The sequence below is a fragment of the Ochotona curzoniae genome, unplaced genomic scaffold (genome assembly GCF_017591425.1).
Source record: "Ochotona curzoniae isolate NIBS_2020 unplaced genomic scaffold, NIBS_Ocur_1.0 contig_2599, whole genome shotgun sequence".
NCBI classification, from domain to species: domain Eukaryota; kingdom Metazoa; phylum Chordata; class Mammalia; order Lagomorpha; family Ochotonidae; genus Ochotona; species Ochotona curzoniae.
In genome coordinates, this window is record NW_024465520.1 from 7,908,966 (window position 1) to 7,929,857 (window position 20,892).

The following is a 20,892-nucleotide window of genomic DNA, read 5'->3' on the forward strand; positions in this document are numbered from 1 at the left end:
TCTCAACACCTGTGCTCTGCGAGAGCCACACATTGGAGCACTATGATGTGTAAAGCAACGTAAATATTTGTCATAATTTTTAAATGCCTAACTAATTACTTTGAAATGCAGTGTGACAGTAGAGAGACTGATTGGTTCTAACTGCTGATTGATTCCCCAAATGTCTACAACGGCCACAACTGAGCCAGGACAAAGCAGGGGCTCAGCAATCGGAAACATCATTGGTGACTTGCCGGGTGCACAGTAACAGGAAGTTGGATGGAAGCTCAGGTGGGATTTGATCCCAGGCGCTCAGATAGCTGATCTGGGCTTGCTGAGCAGTGATTACTCTGTGGTGCTGAAACAGCTACCTCATCCCAAGCATTCCTCCGTTAACATTTGCCTTTATTGAACCAGGCTCTCACTTTGGGTGATAACCTTGGGCCGTTCTGTCTCGGAAGCCCTGTGGTATCCTCTGCTGTGGAAACACCCAGTAACTCTGTATTCAGCAACAGCCTCCCTCTCAGCCGTCAGGACTGCGGGGTTTCAAAAGCTGTTTGCATACACACAGTGTCCGGCTGTGTGGCTGTCAGGAGAACTGGCAGGGAAAGTAGATCAGTCATGCCAGGGACACAGTTGTCTCTGATGGTTGAAAACCACCGTCTTCTGCTTGAGACCATTCTGGGCACAGATGAGTACTTCGTATGCCAGCTGTTTCTTTAGGCCCAACAACAACAAAAAAATTTTCATGGAATTCTGCCTGATGGTACTGTGTGTTCAAGACTGTTTTAAATTATTGTATGTATTTTGATTTCTAAGAGGGATATTGGATTGAAAGTGCAAACACCTAGTTACGTGGACAAGTGGTTTCACCTATCAGTGTCCCAGTTTGCTTTTTCTGTAAAGCATCCATTGTAGGATTGTTCTGAAGATGGGATGAGGTGTTCTATGGACCTTTTGGTACTGTGTGAAAACTTAGTATGGATGTGCTACTTGAGTGGAGGAAGACTCAGTACTCCCATTTTTCAGCGCAAGACGTTGAGGCTTGGAAGAGTTCCAGATAACGCAGTTTGTTGCTGGCATGCTCGAGCTTGCCCAAGCTCCTGCAAGCTGCAGATGGGCAGAATCTAGATCTGGGCCCCGAGTGGATCTGAGCCCTGAGCTCTCAGCTACTGTCATGTTCCTGCCTCCACTCCGCCTGGGCTTTCATGTGCTGATACAATCTCAGGTCTCCTCTGGGAAAGCTAGGAAGCCCAGTAGCTCCCATCTGATTATAGGACACGATGCACCCCAGGCAGCCACTTACCTAACTGTCCTCAAGCAGTTGGTAAGTATACAATGAAGCCATGCAGTTTTGCATGTTACACTATTCCGGAGGGGCGGGGGGAGGTAGAGAATGGCAACTGTAAGTGTATGATTGACTGACTACAGGCAGACCTGGTTGAAGGCCCTAGTTCTCCTGCATAGCTCTACTGTGCTGCAGCTCAGCTTGCTCGGCTGTAAAATGGGACGATAGTGGTTACCTAATTTGACAGTGTCTGAAGTTTAAAAAAAAAGCCATGAAAATGTATTTTATATATAATGTATATGTGTATATAAAGCTATTAATGTCTGCTAATTAGTGTTTTAGTATTCAGGCTCCAGGATAGTTTGTGCCTCATAGGTTCTTTTTTTTTTTATTACATTTAGAAGAAATATTTGAAGGAGTTATCCTCCTATCAAAATGATAGGCGGTATTAGAAATCGTTATATAAGACTGCAGAATCGCTGATCGGAATGACAATGCGATGTGTTACAGTAAATGGAACTTAATTGGTGCTTTTTAAAAAGTATTTTGGCAGAACTGCTTTAATATTTGGCCATTAAGGATGTGATTGGAAGAATAGTCTAATGCACAAATGCGCTAACCTGCCTTTGATGAGGACGCAGCGTGCCCTGAAGCAAAAGGTTTCAGGCTGTGTTGTTGATCTCCCCAGAGTTCTCTGAGTGGTTTCTCTCATCTGCTGCTGCACACAGCAAGGTGCATGGCCAGTGTTCCCGCCCATCCTCTTCAACTGCTGGCAGCTTTATGAACTCCAGCTGACCTCTGCATTGATATTACTGCCGAACTTTCCAGCTAAGATAGTAGCAGGAAGAGGAATTCATCTTCATTTTGCAGAGAAAGAATCAAAGACCAGGGCTTTGACCCCGAGTGCTGTCCGCTGTATGTGCCCTGAGGTGTCGGGCATCGAGACTCAGAGCTTTCCCTGCCCTGCTCTCCTACCTTTACCGTGGGCCCTTTCTTGGGCTTTGAGGGACTTCTTTGGGTTTTCCCAGGTTAAGAGTATAGAAAGATCCAAGGGTACTTGGCTCTCTGTTGTTGTAAATTTCCATGGCATTTTCTCAGAGTGCAGAGCTTGGAGGAAGTGAGATGCTAAGATATCAGGGATGAATAAAACCTGGCAGACTCTTCACGGGATGCAAATGCAAGTTAAAACTCTCGGTTTTCATGTAGCTGCCTAACCCTCCCAGCATTCTCAGGTCAGGGAATTTTTTTTCTCCATGTTCTGAGCTAGTTCTGTCCATGTTTCCTATTTCTACGCTGTACCTGTGAGTATCAAGTCCAGCAGTCCGACAGCAGCTTTCTCCCCTTGCTCTTGTCCACCTGTAACACTTCCCATATCTGTTTCAGACAGTTGGCTGAAGGATTTGGATTTACATTTGCTTGATCTCCAACTATTGGGACAATTAACTCCAGTGGCCGAAATAAAAATGAAGTAACGTATCAAGAGAGAGTCTGGCCTATTTCCTCACCCAGTATGTAGAGAGCCAAGCTGTGGCTGTTCACAGTGCTCCACACTGATGAGAACCACGAAATAAAACTCTCAAAACATTCATAATGCCGCCATGAAAGCCAATTCAAGCAGAGAACATGATGTAAAATTCCATAGTAGAAAAATTCTACCCGTGTTCATTAGCAGGTCATTGTCCCTTGGGCTCAGCCAGCCTTTAAAATCTTTATGCTAACTTGGAAGGGCAGAATCCCCATGCCGCCCTCACGTTTTCCTTCCCGGAGTGAAAGCAGACCTGGCGGTTGGAGCTCGGAGCCCAGCGGAGCTGTGCCCAGCCTGTTTGTCAGCAGAGCAGTTTCTCCCAGCCTTCCCTGACATGTTTGAACAAGACTTCAGGAGGAATCTGAAGAGGGTGGCCCCGTTCTTTGTGTTATAGTGAAAAAACTGAGGCCTCTTTTTTTTTTTATGATAGAATTCTGCCTTTGGGTCTCATTTTAGGAGAAAATAGCGACACAAGATTATGAAGCAAAGTTTCAGTGATGCATGTAAAATTATAGTAGAGAGCCGATTTGGATAAAAAATTTTTTTTTTTGTAAATTTGAATAAATAAGTTTTTTTTCCCTTGAAATCATAGGGCTCTTTGGATTGGACCCATCTAGTAAGGTAAAGGTGGTTAAAACCTCCATTAAACACTGATGACCACAGCGATCTTGCCCCTTTCAATGGCACAGCATGCGAGGTACTGCTTCTGCTGCCTGGGTCCAGGCTGGGCAAGTTCAGAGGCCGCGTACAGCCCCGGTGCCCCCGGGGAAGACCACCATCCCACGTGAAGGCAGCATTTGCCTTTCCATTTTCCCCTCGGATTTAAGCAGAAGTATTCAGTGCGACCTCCTATCAACCACAGCTTTTAAGAAAATGAAGACGTTTCCTTTTACCTTTCATCACGGTGGCTGGCTGTCCATTCACTTGACATGGGTGTCTGCACGCTGCAACCGGCTTCTCATCTCTAAGTAAGAAGAAGCCTTGAAACTAAGGACGGCAGGGACGTGGGAAAACATAGGCAGTCGGCATGTTCTCGTCCCACGAGGAGAGGCGCTCCCAGCCTCTCTGGAGATGACCCTTCGTGGCTGCTTTCAAATCCCCCTGCTCAGGAATGACTGGAGCAACAGCTTGCTCTCTTGCTTAAGTCGGTGACTCATGTATACTAGCAGGTGAGGTTTGTAGATGGGGAAGAGCATTTCCTGAACCTGCAGGAATCAGACGGTGATTCACCTGAAGGGAATACACAGGGCTGAACCTCACAATAGCACAAGTCTATTTAAGGAGTGTAGGACAAAGTGTCGGGGTGGGTCTGACAGAACAGATCCAGTCTTTGCATTTTGAGGAGAGCTTCCTACTGTGCCTTAGAAAATATGTATTTATAATTTTCCTACTAATTTCTAGAGTGAAAGAATGTATTTCATGACCGATACATTTTTTTATAAGCGCTTTTCTACTTAAAGACTAAAGTTAAAAAGCATTTTTAGTAGTAATTTATGGCTGGCCTAAATTCTTGTTCAAGAATCTGAGCAGCTCTGTGTATTTTCACGCATGAATACTCAAAATGATGGGTTCAGTGAATCCACTGAAAGCTGTTCTTGAACCTGGTGCAACAAATCTGTACAATCCACTGAAATTTTACTTGTATGTTTAGAACTCTCAGATCATCTCCAAGACATTTGCTATTTTCTAAATATGTAACATTTGCTAAGATAGTTTCTCTTAGTTAAAACTTCCTGTCTTAGATGCAGATAAATGCAAACCGTTTTTGAAGTTAGTAAATGCATAATAGATACTGTGTTTAATTAAATGCTAATAGCTGAGAATGAGAGTTGAATTTTTCATATATTATGTTTTAATACACAGAATCAGAAAACTATGTTTTGTATGTTTTGTCCATTTTGTTTAGGGAGGATTAGTTGTGGTGGTTGAATTGTCAGTCCTGAGAACCATCTCTGAGTAAAAGTTATCCAACTTACACCTTCATTTCTATTTAATTTTCCTTGTACTATTGTGTAGTTCTCAATTCTGCTTGTAAAATCCAGAGCCTTAATATCAATTTTTTCTTCATGCTTCTTAAGTCATGAATGAGTCTTACTGGCTGCATAATTAACTGCTCATTGCAAAAGCATCCACTCAAAGGAAGACCATCCTGTGCAACTCCCTCAGAGATCTGTTGTTTGCATATCCTAATGCCAAATCATCCCCTGCTTCGCACTTATGTATGTAAAATTATAATAGAGAGCGTATTTGGATAAACGTTTATCACTGTTCCAGCTATCTGGCATTTTCATACATATATTAGACAAGTTGCTGCTTCTGATTGGTTTTTCTGTTGCAGAGAGAGGCTCATGTTGACCACCTACTGCTCTGTTGTGATGACTCATGATTCCATTCCCTGGTGGTGAGGAGCTTTTAGAAATTGGCTGAGAAGGGGGTGTGTTGTGAAAGCATTGTGGTTGGCCCTTTTAAGCATGTGGAGAGACCTGCAAGCTATTCCTGGATGATGAGGCACCTTGACTTTGTACATGTTTGCTTCTAAGGAATAGAGGAGCTGGTGTTCAGTACAGCGGACTGGGTGTGGAATGGGCTTTTTCCTTTCTTTGTAACGCCATCAGTTACACGTCCAGTGTGTCCAGTGCTTTGGGTGGCACTGCAAGAAGTCTGGTCATGCAATTATTAATCTGAGCCAGGCTTTATGCATGAATCTGAAAGTATATTATGCCAGTCTCAAGCTGGGGCTTGTTAGAGCTGATCTGACCTAGCATTCAGACAGGGAAGTAGTACACGTTTGGTCACGAACATACTGTAATGCTTTGATGAAAAGGGCAGCTAACAACCAGCTTGTAAGTTTATGATTGCTCGCATCATCGGAAGGTAAACCTGCATATGTTTTTCTGCTGATTTTTATAGCAAGTTTTATATTGCATAACTCTCCTGGGAGACTTTGTAATGATAATTAGATTACTACTCCAGTGGAAGGTCCTGTTAAATGCAGGGCAACTCTTTCAATAATATTACTTAGCCATTATGAACCTCAAGTTTTTGTTTCTGGGCAGCATTCTGGGCTGTGTGTATATGTGTGTTTGTGTTTCTGTACCGTAACAGGAGCTTTTTTGGGGGGGGGGCATTTTATTTACTTTTTTTTTCCCCTGACATTTTTAAAGACATTAAGTTGGCACATAAATTGAATCAATAGATTTTCATGTAGATTTGCAAATTATTACCTTTTCACTTTGGCTCAGTCTGTATCTCCCTGTACACCCCGTGCTCCACGCAGTAAATGGCTACAGGTCTGAGGTCCACACTGAAGTCCGACTGGTATGTCTGTGATGGTTTTAGAATATGGGCCTGTTTCTGATTGCAAAGCCAGGAGGACCAAGCTCACTTCCTTTCAGGAATTGGATGACTCTTTCTAGTTCTCTAGACTTAGTTGTTTTTAAAATCAAGATTCTTGTTCAGTCATAGAAATCTGGATGAGGAGTTCTGTACCCTTGTTGATTTTTTTTTTTCTTTTTCTGGCTACATATTCTTAAAGCTTCTCATGTCTTTTGGGGAATTTCAGCTAGGAACCATTACCGATGGAACTTTCTCAGTCCAGAAGGGAGAAGTACCCCTGCTTGCCACTTCCTGGGTGTAAGTCAGTGGATGCATGTGTTGCTGAGGCTCGCCTCGGCCTTTTGCAGGTTTCTTTGTCATTCTTTCTTCTTCCTCCTTCCTTTCTTTGTCTTCTCTACTTGAGGATCACCCTGGGCACAGTTCTCTAGTGTAGGTACGCAAAGCATTCATCTTTTATTCTCATTTTCCTCAAATACTGTAGGCTTGCTACAGGTGAGTCGATTTCTCTTACAGGGAAAAGTGGTGGCACAGGCCTCCGTAGTCCAGCAGCTGAAACAGAAGTGTTAGTGCAGTGTCGTTGTGGTAGTTGATCTGGTTTTGAAAACCCATGTGTCTGCTATTAATTAAACACACATACACACACACACACACACACACACACACACACACACACACACACACACACACACACACTGAGACAATGTGTGTGTGAGAGATAGAGAGGGAGGGGGAGAAAGAACACACTTCCTGTTTCTATTTTGTTCCCCAAATGCCTACAACAGCTGGATCTGAAGAAGACTGAAGCCAGGGGCCTGGAAGTGAAACGCCTTCCGCGTGGATGGCAGTGGGAATCCAGGAACTTCACCTGTTGCTTCCCTGGGTGAGCATGAGCAGGAAGGCAGAATGGAAAGTGGAGCCCCAGCTGGAGCATAGGCACTGCAGTATTGGAGGCTGCGTGTCCCGCCTGGTGTCTTGACCACTGCACCACACACCCGTCTCCCCTTGTCATTTCAGTGTAGGCAGAACACGCATACAAGAAGGACTGTAGTGAAATCTTTCCCCACATCTCACTGTTTCATCTCTGTCTACAAAAGTCCTTCTAATGGTGGCTTACATCCAGTAGCTGCATACTTGCGCTGAGTATAGTTATTACAAACCTTTAATGTTCTTTTGGCATGATTGATATCTTTTGGGTTCCTGTGCTTGAATTACTGTGTTTAACCTGACATTTGAAATGATTTGTATCTTATTAGGCCTGTTTTACAGAAAGCACTTACTCTTCTCTGGTTTGAGAACTTCATTCGTAATGGTCCATTAAAGGAGAGGGCTGGTTAGGACACTGATTTGGGAGATATGCCTGGTTTCCTCTTAACACTGAACAAAGGAGTGCTTCAAGTACTTGTTCTAATCTCACTCGTATAAAGAGGAAATTAAGATTCTTTTTTTTTTTTGTTCTGAAGTAGTTCAGCTCCACACTTAAGTAAAACAAAAAGTTTTAAAAAGAGTGATATGTATAAAGTTAGTGGTTCTAAACTTGTCTGAGATGGCTAGCACTATGCTGCAGTGCTGCATACAGAGGCCCTCTGCCAGCTGTGCTTGGGATGCTGTGTCCATCAGCGTTGTATTTCAGGACTGGCTCAAGTTCACAGGTTAGGAGAGGTGTGGCATCTAAAAAAAAGAACACCGTGGATTACCCACGTGTTACCCATGCTAAATTCAGTTTCCTTTTTGGTTCCTTTCCTTGCTCTTTTCCTTTTTTAACATTTATTTTGTTTTTATTGGAATGTCAGCTACACAGAAGGGAGGAGAGACAGAGAGGAAGATCTTCCTTCTGTTGATTCACTCCACAAGTGGCCACAACGGCTGGAGCTGATCCGAAGTCAGGAGCCAGGGGTTTCTTTTGGGTCTTCCTTGAAGGTGCAGGATCCCAAGTCTTTGAGCCATCCTTGACCGTTTTCCCAGACCACAAGCTGAACTGGATTAGAACTAGTACCCATGTGGGATCCCGGTGTGTGCAAGGTGAGCGCTTTCTCCCTAGGTTACTTCAGCTGGGCATCTGTTCTTATCTTTACCTTTGTGTTTACCACTCCTTCCCATCTTCTCAACTGCTATCCCTGCCATTTTCTCATTTTTCCCAATCCCCCCTCTTTGCCCTTTTTTTTTGTATGATTGTGTTTTATGTAAATCCTAAGTACTCTGTACCAGATTCGTGTCGGGGAATCCAAAGCCCAGTTAGTGAGTGTGTCTGCGGTGCGGACACACCCATGTTCTGATGCTGGCTGCTTCCTTGTTCGCGAGGTTACGTCCAGCCCTCGAGTGGCCTCTTGTCTATGTGCTGTTTGCTATGATGCATGGTCATTGCACACATCTCAGTGTGGGACAGAACTACCGTTCCTGTTCTTTCTCTTCTTATTAAAGATTCATTTGTTTTTAAAGTTAGAGTCACATAGAGAATGAGAGAGACAGAATGATCTTCTATCCACTGATGTCATTCCTCAGGTGTCCACATTGGCTAGATTTGGGCCAGGCCAGAGCCAGGAGCTGGGAGCTTCGTCAAGGTCTCCCCTGCGGATGCCAGGGGCCCAAACACTTGCCATCATCCACCGTTTTTCTCAGGCCAGCAGGGAGCTGTATTGAATGTGGTGCAGTTAAAACAGGATGCCAAAGTTGGCATGCTGTGTGATCATTCCACACACCACAGTACAGCGTCAAAGGAGGAAGCTTCATGGGCTATGCCACAACACAGATCCCTGCCTTGTTCTTTCACTAACACAGCCTCTCCCGTTCTGGGAAGATAACGCTCACTTCTGCTTCCTGACTTCCCATTCACAAAGTGCAGCTCTCCTGTGCTTCCTTCCTACAGATCATCCTGGATGTTAGACTTGCAGACTAATCACATGGGGCCTCTTCTCTTGCCTGTCATCACTTCCTCCTTCAATCCCCTTTCTTCCCTGATTTCCACGAATGCTGGACTTGCTCTTTCACCACTTCTTTCTTCATTCCTAACCATCTCGTCCTCGTCCCCATCCCGCAAACACACACTGTGTGTCATCCAGGCTGCTTCCTCTGACGCCCTCCCTGGAGACCTGTGTGCCGTGTGGCCTCTGGGGTTCTGGTCTTGTTCCTCCTCCCCGTGTCTCGGAGTGGGTGACTCCCTCCACTTCCTCTGTGACTGTTCCTCAGATCTCGCATCTGCTCCTCTTGACCTAGCCCACTCACTGCAAAGCGAAGCTTTGACCTGCTGTGTCCCAAATGAATGATCTGCACAGTTGTTGACTCCCAGTTGGAGGCAATATGGAAACCATTGGGAATGCACTTTAGTCAACCATATTCCTGTGTTTTACATAGAGTTCATCATTTGGAGTGGTCTTGTACTGTAAATATAAAACTTGTTGCCCTGGAAATGTGTCCCGTGGTTACATCAGCTATCCCCCACCCCTTGGCTCTGACTCCCATAGAAAGACTTGGATCTCCGATCTTCTGGCCTCTTCCTTCAGAATCATTCTGCTGTTAACCCAAGTGATTCTCCTTAACAGGCTAGAGCAGGGGTTGGGGTACAGAGGGAATAGAAGTCCCACTGGATCTGGCTTTGCCAAAGCAAGCACAGGCCAGACTCGAAATTCAATAAATCAGTTATTAGGCTAATTTTTAAGTTGGTAATTTTTTTGTGGCTGACAGATGATCTTACATATACATATGGCCCTTGGCAGCAAAAATGTTTCCCTGCCCGCTGGCTTAGAGCGTGCAGTTTAGAGCTTTGCAATCCCTCAGTGGCTCAGCCATGAGTCCAGACCTGCAAATGGCTCTCTCCTTCAGTAGCCTGCACGCCTTCGCAAGGCTCCGAGTGTGCCACGGCCTCAGGCCCTGCTGGCCACCTCACTGCACAGGCCCAGTACTGCACCACACTGTCTGAGACCTTCTCAAAGCTGCTTCCTGCCTGAGCTGCAGTGGTTCCTCATGCACACTGTTCCCTCCTTCCCGTTCTGGTTCCAACTCTAGTCTTCTGGGGACCTTCCTCATTTCCCCCAGTTGAGGTCGGTTACCTTTTGCGAAGAATTTCCGTGGTGTGTTGCTGTGTTCCTGATACCACGGCCACGCCCGCTGCTGTCTGTGATCTTCCCCAGGGTGCCACTTATGGAGAGACAAAGGCCCTGTCCCCCACCTAGATGACTGACTACATGAGCCCATTTTGTGGCTCAACCGTCTCCACCCCCCAACAAGTTCTCAAGGGTTGGAGTGAGCTGCCAGCTCGCAGAGTGCCAGGAGCCAGGCAGTCAGCCCCTTCACGCTGAGACGGCTCTGCTGGATCTTGATGTCAACCTTTGAGCTGTCTAACAGGATACAGAGTACCAGGGCTCAGGGCTTGGCTGGATGTCACCTGCCGGACGGCAGAGCCAGCTTTGTGCCCTTTTGCTGATGGGGTGAAATGCACCAAGTGCAAGTTATATAATCACGTTACACTTGAGTTTTCTGATTTATTGGTTTCTTTTTTCCACATCAAGGAATCTGATAGTTTATGCCTCAGGATTACTGTGAAAGAGAGATAAAATACACACACACACACACACACACACGTGTGTGTGCAAAGAAATAAAAATAAAAATCCCTTCAAAGGGCCTACAAAGAGCCCTGCAGTGAATGAGTGTAGCCTGCCTGTGTAAGGACCCGGGAGATTCTTGTTAACTTTGGATCAGGGCTTATTAGTAGGAAGCGCCTGGGCTGGTTACAGCCCACACAAGACGGTGCTGTTTTTATGGGGTCGGGGATTGTGGGGGTGGCTGCGGAAATTGTTTCAGTAGCAGGAAATAGCTTCTAGGAGCCTGCAGTGATGTTCTCTCTTGAGCATGAGGAGGTCGGATGTTGTGAAGACTGTGATTCAGGATGTGGGTCCAGAAGGCCAGGTCGGGATGAGGGCCTCGACCCTGCTGTCTGCCAGCTGTGTGACTCCCCGTGTGTCACTTACTCTACCCTGCTCTTTTTCAACTGTGTGATCTCCCAAATGGAGATAATGACAGCACTTTACAGGCTCACTGGGATTATTCAATGAGATAATATGTTTAAAAAAAAAATTCTCTATCTGCCTGCTCAGCCCATGGGTGGCCAGCCAGCAAGCTGTGTTCCCTTCTCATTAGTATTGCCAGTTTTACCCTAGCTGGGCCCCAATCCTCCCCAAGGCCAAAAGTTGCCCTTTATGCACAATGGGGATGTTGCAGATAGCCAATGCCCTTGCCACTCTCTCTCATGCCACAGCTGTGCTGCTCTTGTACACTTTTGTTCTTTTTACTGATCACCCTCCTGGGCCTTCAGCCCCAAGGGCGATGTGCCAACAGTGATGTGCCGTGTGTCAGTCCAGTGGAGGAATGGCCCGTGTGCACACATGTTTGCTTGGTGATGTGCGCTTCAGCCTGCCTGTAGCCTCCTTAGCACCTAGAAACTTGTTCGTGGGCCTCGCCCCAGCCCCACTGGATCAAATGTGCCTTTCCAGATTCCCTCTGGTTGACCTTGGTACTCAAGTTCGTACCACCTGTGCTTCATTCCCTGTCAAAGTCCAAAGCTGAGGGGTGTTTCCAAGCTCTTCAGGTGACTTGCCAAGTTGTCTGTTCCTCATTAGAGCTACTGTATTTGAAGCACGTGTTTCCTTAAATGCTAGACACCGTGTGGCTTGGGGATTTCCATCATGGATGGTGTTGTTCCGTGACAGTCCTCATGAGCTTGGATGTATCAGCTGGCTGCAGGAATATCACTCCTGAGAATGACTTGAAGAGGATTCTGAGTCTCAGCAGGGAATCCGCATGCTTGCTGTCTGCCCCCCCCCCCCCCCCGGAATTCTCCTTTTTTCTCAGGAATTCTTCTTCCTGTGTCAACGCCCCTCCCTGTTCTTTTCTACCTGGGAATTGTTTGAAAGATTTATCCTGTTTCTCCATTTCAAATAATCATCTCCTAGCTTTGATTAAATGCTCCTCAATTGTGTTCGGAGCCCACATACTCTATCAAAGCAATAATTGTTTTTATTTTGTTTTCTGTGTATCATAGCTGTCTCAGAGCATCTGTATCTGCACAGATTCCTCAATTGATACTTGTGTTTGATAGCTTGGGGAGTTCTTGTGAGTGACTTTAAAATAATCTCTTAGATGCCTCCTGTCATGGTTATTGGTAAAATATTCTCTTCCACAAATCAGGCAGTTTGTCTTTGACTCTAATTTTATAATGGAATGAAATATTTGTGTGTGTTTTGGAGGCTAATTTGACATTGAAAATTTATCTTGAATCAGCAGACGAAAGAGCTTCTGGTTCTACTCCTCTCTGTATATCTGACTTTCCAATATAAATGAATAAATACTTTAAAAAATAGTTAATTTTTAAAAAAGATTTGCTTTTATTGGAAAGTCAGATTTACAAAGAGAAGAAGAGATAAAGATGTTTCCCTCTGCTGGTTCACTCCCCAATGGCTGGATCTGAGCTGATCTGAAGCCAGGAGCTTCTTCCTGGTCTCCCACGTGGGCGCAGGGTCCCAAGGCTTTGGGCCGTGCTCTGCTGCTTTCCCAGGCTACAAGCAGGGAGCTGGAAGGGAAGTGGAGCAGCTGGGATATGAACCAGCACCAATATGGGATCCTGACACATGAAAGGAGAGAACTTTACCACTAGCCTACAATGCTGGGCCCAAAAATACATAAATCTTTTTAAAAATTATCTTAAATTGTCTCTGAAAGTATTTCTGCTTCAGCTGCACCCACATGGAGAGGAGATTAAGAATGTCATTAGAGTTGAAGCAGTCTTCATGACCTGGCATAGCTTGGTGTTTTGCAAGGAGGGCTTAGCTGCAGCTGCTTATAATACGGGGTTAGTGTCTCCTGATGGTTACTGTATGCCACACAGCACTCATAAAAATGGTGATTTGATTCTTCTCTTGGAGAAAGTGAAAATTATACATCCAGAGCTTCTTTGAAGGAATTTTGAGATTGCAGTAAGCTATAATCACAGATCTTACTTAGCCATTCCCTTTAACTCACAAGCTGAAGAACCTTGTGAGTTGCGTTACCACTGAAATGCTGCTAGACAGCAGTCCGCGAGCTACCCTCGTTCCATCATGGTCAGTCACTAGTGAATCCGAGAAGACTCACTTCCTAAGCTCCATCATCTGTGTTCTAGGAGAGCAAATGAAGAGACTGTGAGCTTCCAATAAATGTGATTCATCAGTTTTTGGTTTTTTTAGATAGATATATATTTTTGAGTTATGTGTTGCAATTTCATATAGACTGGGATTTCCCTCAAACTTTCAACCCCACGGCAGGTTTTCCCCATTTTACTTTACTACAGTGGTATAGTCCTACATAACGAATCATAATTCCATCAGTCTCTTATTTAAGTGTGCCCCAACATTGCTGGTACAGACAAAGTAACCAGTCCAGCATCCCATTTCTACACTTGTCCAACAGTTTCATTGGGAATTCATCTTTCATCTAGAAGCAGGGATGCATGTTGCATTATACCCCCTCATCTGGATATGATACACCTCAGTATTCCATCATTATACATTTCCATAATTGAGAAGCCATGAAACAAGGTCAGCGACTGGTATGAGTTAGAACAACAGCCTCAACAATAACAACAACAAATTACAGCTCCATGAAAAAACATGCCACTGAGTAACCAACGCATGGATGACAAAGAGATACAAAAGTCTCTTGGGAAAAATGATGCTACTGTATAATTCATGAGCTAGCAATGAATTCGATAAGAGGAAAGAGTATTTGGAATAAATAAAACTGAAATGCAAAACATCCGAACACATGGGATGCAGCCAAACAAAACAAAACAAACAGTATGGAACAGATTATTGAAGTTACACTTTCCATGCTGGTAAGAGAGAATAAACTTTGTTATTTGAGAAGGGGGTCAGGAGGGATGGTGGAAAACCAGTGTAGGCAGTATTCATGCTCTGGTTTACTCCCTAAGTACCTGCGACCGTTCGGCCTGGGCAAAGGTCAATGTCAGGAGCGCAGGACTCCTGGGTCACCAACGTGAGTGACAGAGACCCACCTAGTGCCATCGTCTGCCACCTCCCTTCATTAAGAAACTGAGTCAGAAGCAGATGAGCTAGAAAAAACGCTCCAACATTTGGATAATTACACTGTCAATAAAATTACTTCTGTTACTTTTCTAGTACATAAAAATAAAACCTATTAGGTTTATTTCATCAAACATTTCTTGATTACATAATGACATAGTGTCTGCCATTAGAGCGTACAACGTTATTAATAGTAAATATATGTCCACAAGTAATTACAAAGCATTGTGATAAGCACAGTGAGTGAATTGCGACAACAGGCATGTGAAGGAGTGCTGGGTTTGAGATAGAATGAGGTTGGGCAAGTGAGCTTTTGTGTTGTCACAAAAAAAGTAAAAAGAAAATCATGCACAAATGGGTAGTTCAGGAAAACCTACCTAGGGAAACCTCCAATATGAATGTCAGCAATTGCATCTCAATGTTTCTAGAATGCTGATAGAAGCATCTGCAGTCTATGGTCTGCGGGGAATAATGTGGAAGCCACCAAGAAAATCATTTCTGTCTTTCAAGTGAAGTCAGTAATGCAGATCGTATTAGAGAAAGAAGAAATGAAGTCAGGATGGTGAAAGAGGGACATGGGTTGTGGCCAGGGATGGCTCTGCTGGATGCCAGCCTTATCAACCACAGTTAGGGTACTTGCTAAGCAGTGGGAGAATTCAAAGAACAGTTACACTGCTTTCTTGCCATACGATTGTGGACATTTGGGTCCTAGGCAAAATGACCTATTGATGGTGCTCATGCCTCCTGCAGTGTGGTGTTACAGCATAAAGAGAGTTTGTAGCGATAAGGAGATTATCAGTTGTCCAGGATTTCAGAGGTCTTTCTGAAATCCTTTCTCATCCAGTTTTTGCATACCTAACATCCCTTGTCAACTCGTGACTTCTGCCTTTTCTAATGGACTCTGCACGTTGGGGTTTTTCTTATTCATTCAAAATAGAAGCTATTGTGTTTGTGTGTGTGCGTTGTACCCAAAAGCAGTAGTGTTGTTTCAGTGATGTACAAAAAAAAAACAACATGAGGAGATGCCCGGATGCGGGACCTTTAGGACTGCATGTTTCCCCTTGCTTAGCAATGGTAAGTGAATGCTCTGAAAAAGACGACCTCTGGTGGTCGTTTACCGTCTCATTCTCTTACTAAGAGTTTATTTCGGCTACATGGAGTTAGACTTATATGGTCTTTTCCCGTGGACCAGGAAAATGAAAACATTCACTCCGATTCTTTGTCTTTGCTTTCATAAAATTTTATTTCAAAAAACATTTTTTTAAAAGTGCATCAATAAATACGAGTTAGCCACCTGTCGGGTTGTCAGGCTAGAACTATGTCGTCTGTGTGACTGCTGTGAGTCTCTTGGCTTGAGCCTGCGATCCTTCTCCCTCGCATACACGATAGCCTGTCCGTGAATTTTTTACACAAGAATATATATATTAAGGGATCCATACAAATGTTCATAGCTGCCAAGAAGAGAGTTGCCTCTTTCGCAATATACAGTTGGTTTTGTAACCTGCAGTCCATTTTGCTGTTGGTTTGACTCTGAGTATAGGGCACTCTGGCAAAATGAAACGGAGCGAAACATACAAAGAAGACAGCAATAATGACAAATACTTTACCTTCTAGCCTCTTGTTGCTTTTGCTGTCTTTGCTTTGGGACTTCCTGTAAGAGCGGTAGACCTTCTGTGCGATCACCACATAAAACAGGAACATCAGGACAAAAACAGTCCAGAAAACCAGCTGGGAAATGTCATTTACCAGTTGGTGCCATCTCAGTCCCCAGGGGCCCTTGAGGGAGGCACACTTCTTCACCGAGGACGGTGTGGCTTCCTTATTGCTCAGGATCATGTTCGGCAAGGAGAGGAAGAACCAGAGGGACCAGATGAGGACGGAGACCGCTTTCGCAAAGCTCGTCTTTTTCAGGAAAACCGTCCTGAAAGGTCTGATGATCTTGAGGAATCTGTCGAAGGCGATGAGGCCCAGCAGCATGATGCTCACGTACATGGACTCGTAGAGGATCACAGCAGAGTAGCGGCACACGAAGGCCCTGAGCTGCCAGGGTGCCAGGTGGGAGTCGGAGAGGATTTTGAAAGGCAGCATGAGGGTCATTATCAGGTCTGCCACCAGTGTGTTCTTGAGGTAGACGATGAAGGTGGAGGAGCTGGGGATGTGGGAAAACACCCAGAGGGCCACGGTGTTGAGCAGGATGCTGCTGAAGAACAGCCCCGTGTAGAGGACGGGGAACAGCAGCTGCGCTGTCCGAGTGTCTCGGGGACACGGCTCAGACACGTTGAAGCCCTGCCCGGAGGTGGCGTTCATTCCGAGGATTCCCAGCGCTGGCTGTTAGAAATAATCACATACGCATACATAAAGAAAAGGATGTGTAAAATGCTAACATCTAGAAACACACTTTAGGCTTGTAGCACATTCATACCTGTATTTTTGGAACCTATCCTACAGATCTTGTGTAGAGGCACAAGCTCCTGGCCAGAAGTCTTAACGCACATACCCCATTTGGCGTTCCTATAACAGTGCTAAAGCTTTCGTGCCCTCGTGAAGTCCGATCATCAGGTTCTGTTTCATTCACCACAGTAACACAAAGCTCCACTCAAGCAACTGTTCTTGTCCTATTGTTCTACATTATGCATTAAGCATTATACATTAAGCATTTTCCACCTTTTATAAGCAAGCCCACTCATAGCGGAAACTGAATTTCACCTTTGTTGGAGTCCTGGGTCTGTGTCTTCCGATGCTGGCAGTTATTGGTGCAGCCCTCGAAGAAAGCATGAAGCAAGCACTCCGTTTGCTTATACTGCCTGTCCTTCCTCTTTTTCCTTCATGTAATGTGGTCCGGAGGAACCTCTTCCTTTTCAGACTTGTCATCGAATTTGCTAATGTGCCTGTTTAGTTGGAGCTTAACCTACTTTTATAGTCTAGTATACATGATTTTTTTTTTTTTGATCTATAAGTTCAATGAGTATCTTAAAAAAAAAAGCTGTATTTATTTGAAAGACAATACACCAGCGAGATAGGAGAGGCAGTGAGTGGTACAGTTGTTCTGCTATTTCACTCACCAAATGACCTCAGTAGCCGGGGCTGGACTCTGCTCAAGCCAGGAGCCATGAACTCGGTCCTGGTCTCTCATTTCCAAGCCTCTATATCTGGGCCATCACACGCTGGCATCCTAGATGCCTTAGCAGGAGGCTGGAACCGAAGCAGAGCAGCTGGAATTGAACCATTGAACGTATGAATTCATGATATTACAAGCGGTAGTTTAACTCATTTTACTGTATTAGGATCCCTCAATGAATTCTTGAAATTTTGGAATATGTTCTCTGTATAAAGATGAAGAAAACAGCTCCAAATCATAACCAACTCCAATTCCAAAGCCAAATGAAATCATGCTCTTCTTCCTTGTAGACTGAATTTTCCAGAGATATATCCTTGGGGCAGAGTGTGTCTATTTCTGAAGTCTTCTGTTTTTATGATTGTTCATGTAGCCTCTGAGGGATACCATAACATATTTTCTAAGCGGCTAGGGTTTTTGTTAAGCACAGATTTCTGGGGTAAGACTCCTAGGTCCACCAATCATTTGGTACTTGATTATAGACGAAGGATGGACAGCCCCGTGTCACAGTGGTGGGTTTGAGAATACGTTCCACCTCCTAACTGCCGGGAGAATGAGTTGATTGCCTAGAGCAGGGCTGGGTACATAGAAAGTAGTAGAAAATGTTCTCACTGCTATGGGCAGTCAATTTTCAGGTTAGCATTAAAATGTTGCACTGTTCCACTGTAAGATATGCATTTGTGGAATTTTTTTGTGGTATTTGAAATGAAAATAGCTTCAGGAATTTTACCAATTGGCCACTTGGTTATAGACTACGAGATTTTTTTTTTCCCTTAAAAATCTCATCTAGTAGAAAGTGAATGACCTTGACAGAAATGCTGGCTAGGGAAGTAAGGGAAAGAGGAGATCAGGAGGTCTCATGGGGTGTGGATTTCTCCCTGGAAAGTTGTACTTCCTGTTTCTCACTACGTTCTACTAAAATTTGGTCTGTGTGACTGACTGGTTGATAAAAAATAATGGCATGATCTGTCTTGGAATTTCATTTTCTGCAGAGTTTTACAATACTTGAGGATTTGGGTTGGCACTATCCAATGGTGGCTAGCTTTGAAAACTATTTAACTCAAATTGATGTCTAAGTGCAGATTTATTATTAATTTCCTGGAGTATAATATTAACATACACTTTTATCTTTTGTAAAGATTGGTAGGCAAAATGGCAGAAAGGAGAGAAGAGGAAAGTCCAAGAGAATCTATTTTCCAACTCAGGATTCACCTTCAACATAGGCAAGCCTGGGCCAGGCAGAGCCAGGAGCCAGAGTTTCTGCCAGGTCTGCCCCCTGTGCAGCAGTAAGCCAGGTCTGTGTTGGCCATGATGCACAGCCTTCCCAGGTTCATCGGCAGGAACAGGATTGAAAGCAAAAGAGCCAGGACTCACAGTTCCTCTGATATGAGATGTTGTCAGCATAGGGCACAGCTTAACCTAGAATGCCACAGTGCCAGCCACCGACATATATGTTTGGTTTCAGAAGTGAAACCAAAACTTTCAAATAGGGGTTTTTAGGCAATATGTGCTGAATGATGAGTTATGCTGCAGTCCTGTTATTGGGAAGCTGAAGATTTGCAGCAGTTTAGTTTTACAAAAGGGAAACTCTGTACAGGGAAATTTCGTACTGTGAAAACTGGGAAGCCAGCACAGGAAGCTTTCAAAAGAGGAACCATCCAGTTTATAGTGTTTATCTCCAGTCGAAAAGGTGCACTCTTTACAATGAAATACAGGTTTCAAAGTGTTTGTTCAACAGGTCTCTCATTTACCACTTTTCAAGCCTTTTACGTGTTAGCGGACTGCAGTGTCAGCAGCCATGGGAGCGGGGCTGCCGGAGGAGGCACACACAGGAATCATTGGCCCTTGCAGGTGCATGTCACAGGCGTCTCAATTCCCTTTCCAGCTTCAGCTCACTTTCTCACGGTCTTAGGCAAGTTGTTGACTCTTTCTAGGGAAGCGAAAGCGAAAGAAATCATAGCATCTGCTTTACGTGGTTTCCAAAGAGAATCTAGTGAATGAACTTCATGCAGAGTGTTTACAATTATGATTATCCTGTAAGTTTCTTCTGAATGAGTTAGAATTGTAATACCACATATGTCTCTGAGTATAATTTAACAAAGACAAAAGACATGCACGAAAAAAGTGCAGTGAAGGTTTCAGAAGTTAAACCTGCCAGATGAGCCTAGCTTATAGGTTTAAAATCCTGCTGGGCTCTAAGTAAATACAGTCTACTGTGAGGAGTCCACGTGACCACATGGTATTTAAACATTGCAGGTACTGATTTCATGTAGATAAGAGCAAATCAGTATGCAGAAAGCGAGGACTTTGCCCAACGTGCGCCCCGGGGCCGCTGCGAACCTGCAGGGTCTGTGCCAGTCCGTGACTAGACCCTTCCTCTTCCACCTGTGACAGAAAGCACAGAGCAGCTGAAGGGCCGCTTCTTTGGGGGAGATCCTGATTGACCCATGAGACTAAACATCAACCGCAAAGTTTAATGGACTTGGGAAACTTTCCACCGCAGCATGTGGTTTGAGTTTGCAACTCTACGGTAATTTAAAGTAGTGTGATCAGGGTGAATTCAAGGAGTGGGGTGCAGAGGAAGAAGAGGGCGGAAGAGACGGGGAAGGGCCCCTTTTAAATTCTCCTTGACACGGAAGCCGAAAAGGGGTCACCTCGGTCCTTATTGGTGGGATATGGGTCTGTGCCCCTCATTGTTGCAGTGGTGGTCTCACAACCTGAGGGGCCCGCCAGAATTCTGCCATCCAGTTCCTTCAGGGTCTGGTTGGAGGCAAACTCCGCCCTTCTCTGGTTACCATGGTAGCCATCAATAATTAGAAGCAGGCAATCAATATACAATACTATATTATACACTGTATGTGTAACTTAAGATTATTTACTGTGAAAAGAAAGCATTTTTATTGGAAAGGCAGATATATACACAGAGGAAGAGAGAAAGATCTTTTGTCCACTCATTCACTCTGCAAATGGTTGCAGCAGCCGGAGTTGAGCCAAGCAAAAGCCAGGAGCTTCTTCCGGGTCTCCCACATATGTCCAGGGTCCCAAGGCTTGGGCCATCCTCAGCTGCTTTCCCAGGCCACAAGCAGGGAGCTGGATGGGATGCGGGGCTGCTGGGATTAGAACCAGCGCCTACATGGGATCCTGGTGTGTGCCAGGTGAGGACTTTAGCGCCTAGGCTACCAAGCTGGGTCCAGAAAGCATGTTTTTAACAAATCAAATACAAATGCTTATATAGTAAAAGTTCAAATCTGCCCTACATATATGGATACATATCAATTTATATGATGCACAATTGCATTTTGTTTACACAGTGAAGTTTTTCATTCCATGTTAGGATGTAAATTGAGCTGAAAATATGGGGTTACCATAATATGTATAATAACAAATACATAAAAGGTTACCATAATCTAATGTGGCTATTATTGCTGGGCATTTCATTTCTTTCTAAATTTTCCCTGTTAAAAGCAATGTTGTATAGGAGATGCATGTTTACACATTTTTTGGTGCATTTATTCTGATTTATTTCTTTGAAGCATCCTACAAGCTAGAAGTTATACATCAGTGATTCAAGAAGGTTTCTC

At 44.4% G+C, this 20,892-nt stretch overlaps 2 protein-coding genes across 3 annotated transcripts in view; one reads left to right on the forward strand and one right to left on the reverse strand.

Annotated features, from left to right (window-relative positions):
* The window catches only part of MED12L (mediator complex subunit 12L), a 302,774-nt gene that overhangs the window by 203,492 nt on the left and 78,390 nt on the right, over window positions 1-20,892 (forward strand). The gene's annotated exons all lie outside the window — the stretch shown is intronic.
* Window positions 15,450-17,054, reverse strand: P2RY13 (purinergic receptor P2Y13). 2 transcript variants are annotated; one of them, XM_040974799.1, is made up of 2 exons: window positions 16,903-17,054; window positions 15,450-16,524 (listed from the first exon to the last, which is right to left on the reverse strand). In XM_040974799.1, exons 1-2 carry the CDS (start codon window positions 16,969-16,971, stop codon window positions 15,502-15,504), a joined length of 1,092 nt encoding a protein of 363 aa, XP_040830733.1. In that variant the 5' UTR covers window positions 16,972-17,054; the 3' UTR covers window positions 15,450-15,501. The 2 variants fall into 2 exon arrangements, with proteins under 2 accessions (XP_040830733.1, XP_040830732.1); XM_040974798.1 differs by lacking the exon at window positions 16,903-17,054 and adding an exon at window positions 16,619-16,878.

What these genes read in the sequence shown, in the direction of transcription:
- P2RY13 (XM_040974799.1), bottom strand. Translation starts at nt 16,971, where the DNA reads ATGCTTTCTTCGAGGGCTGCACCAATAACTGCCAGCATCGGAAGACAC. An exon ending in GACCCAGGACTCCAACAAAG is followed by an intron (nt 16,525 to 16,902) that starts GTGAAATTCAGT and finishes TATTTCTAACAG; the next exon opens with CCAGCGCTGGGAATCCTCGG.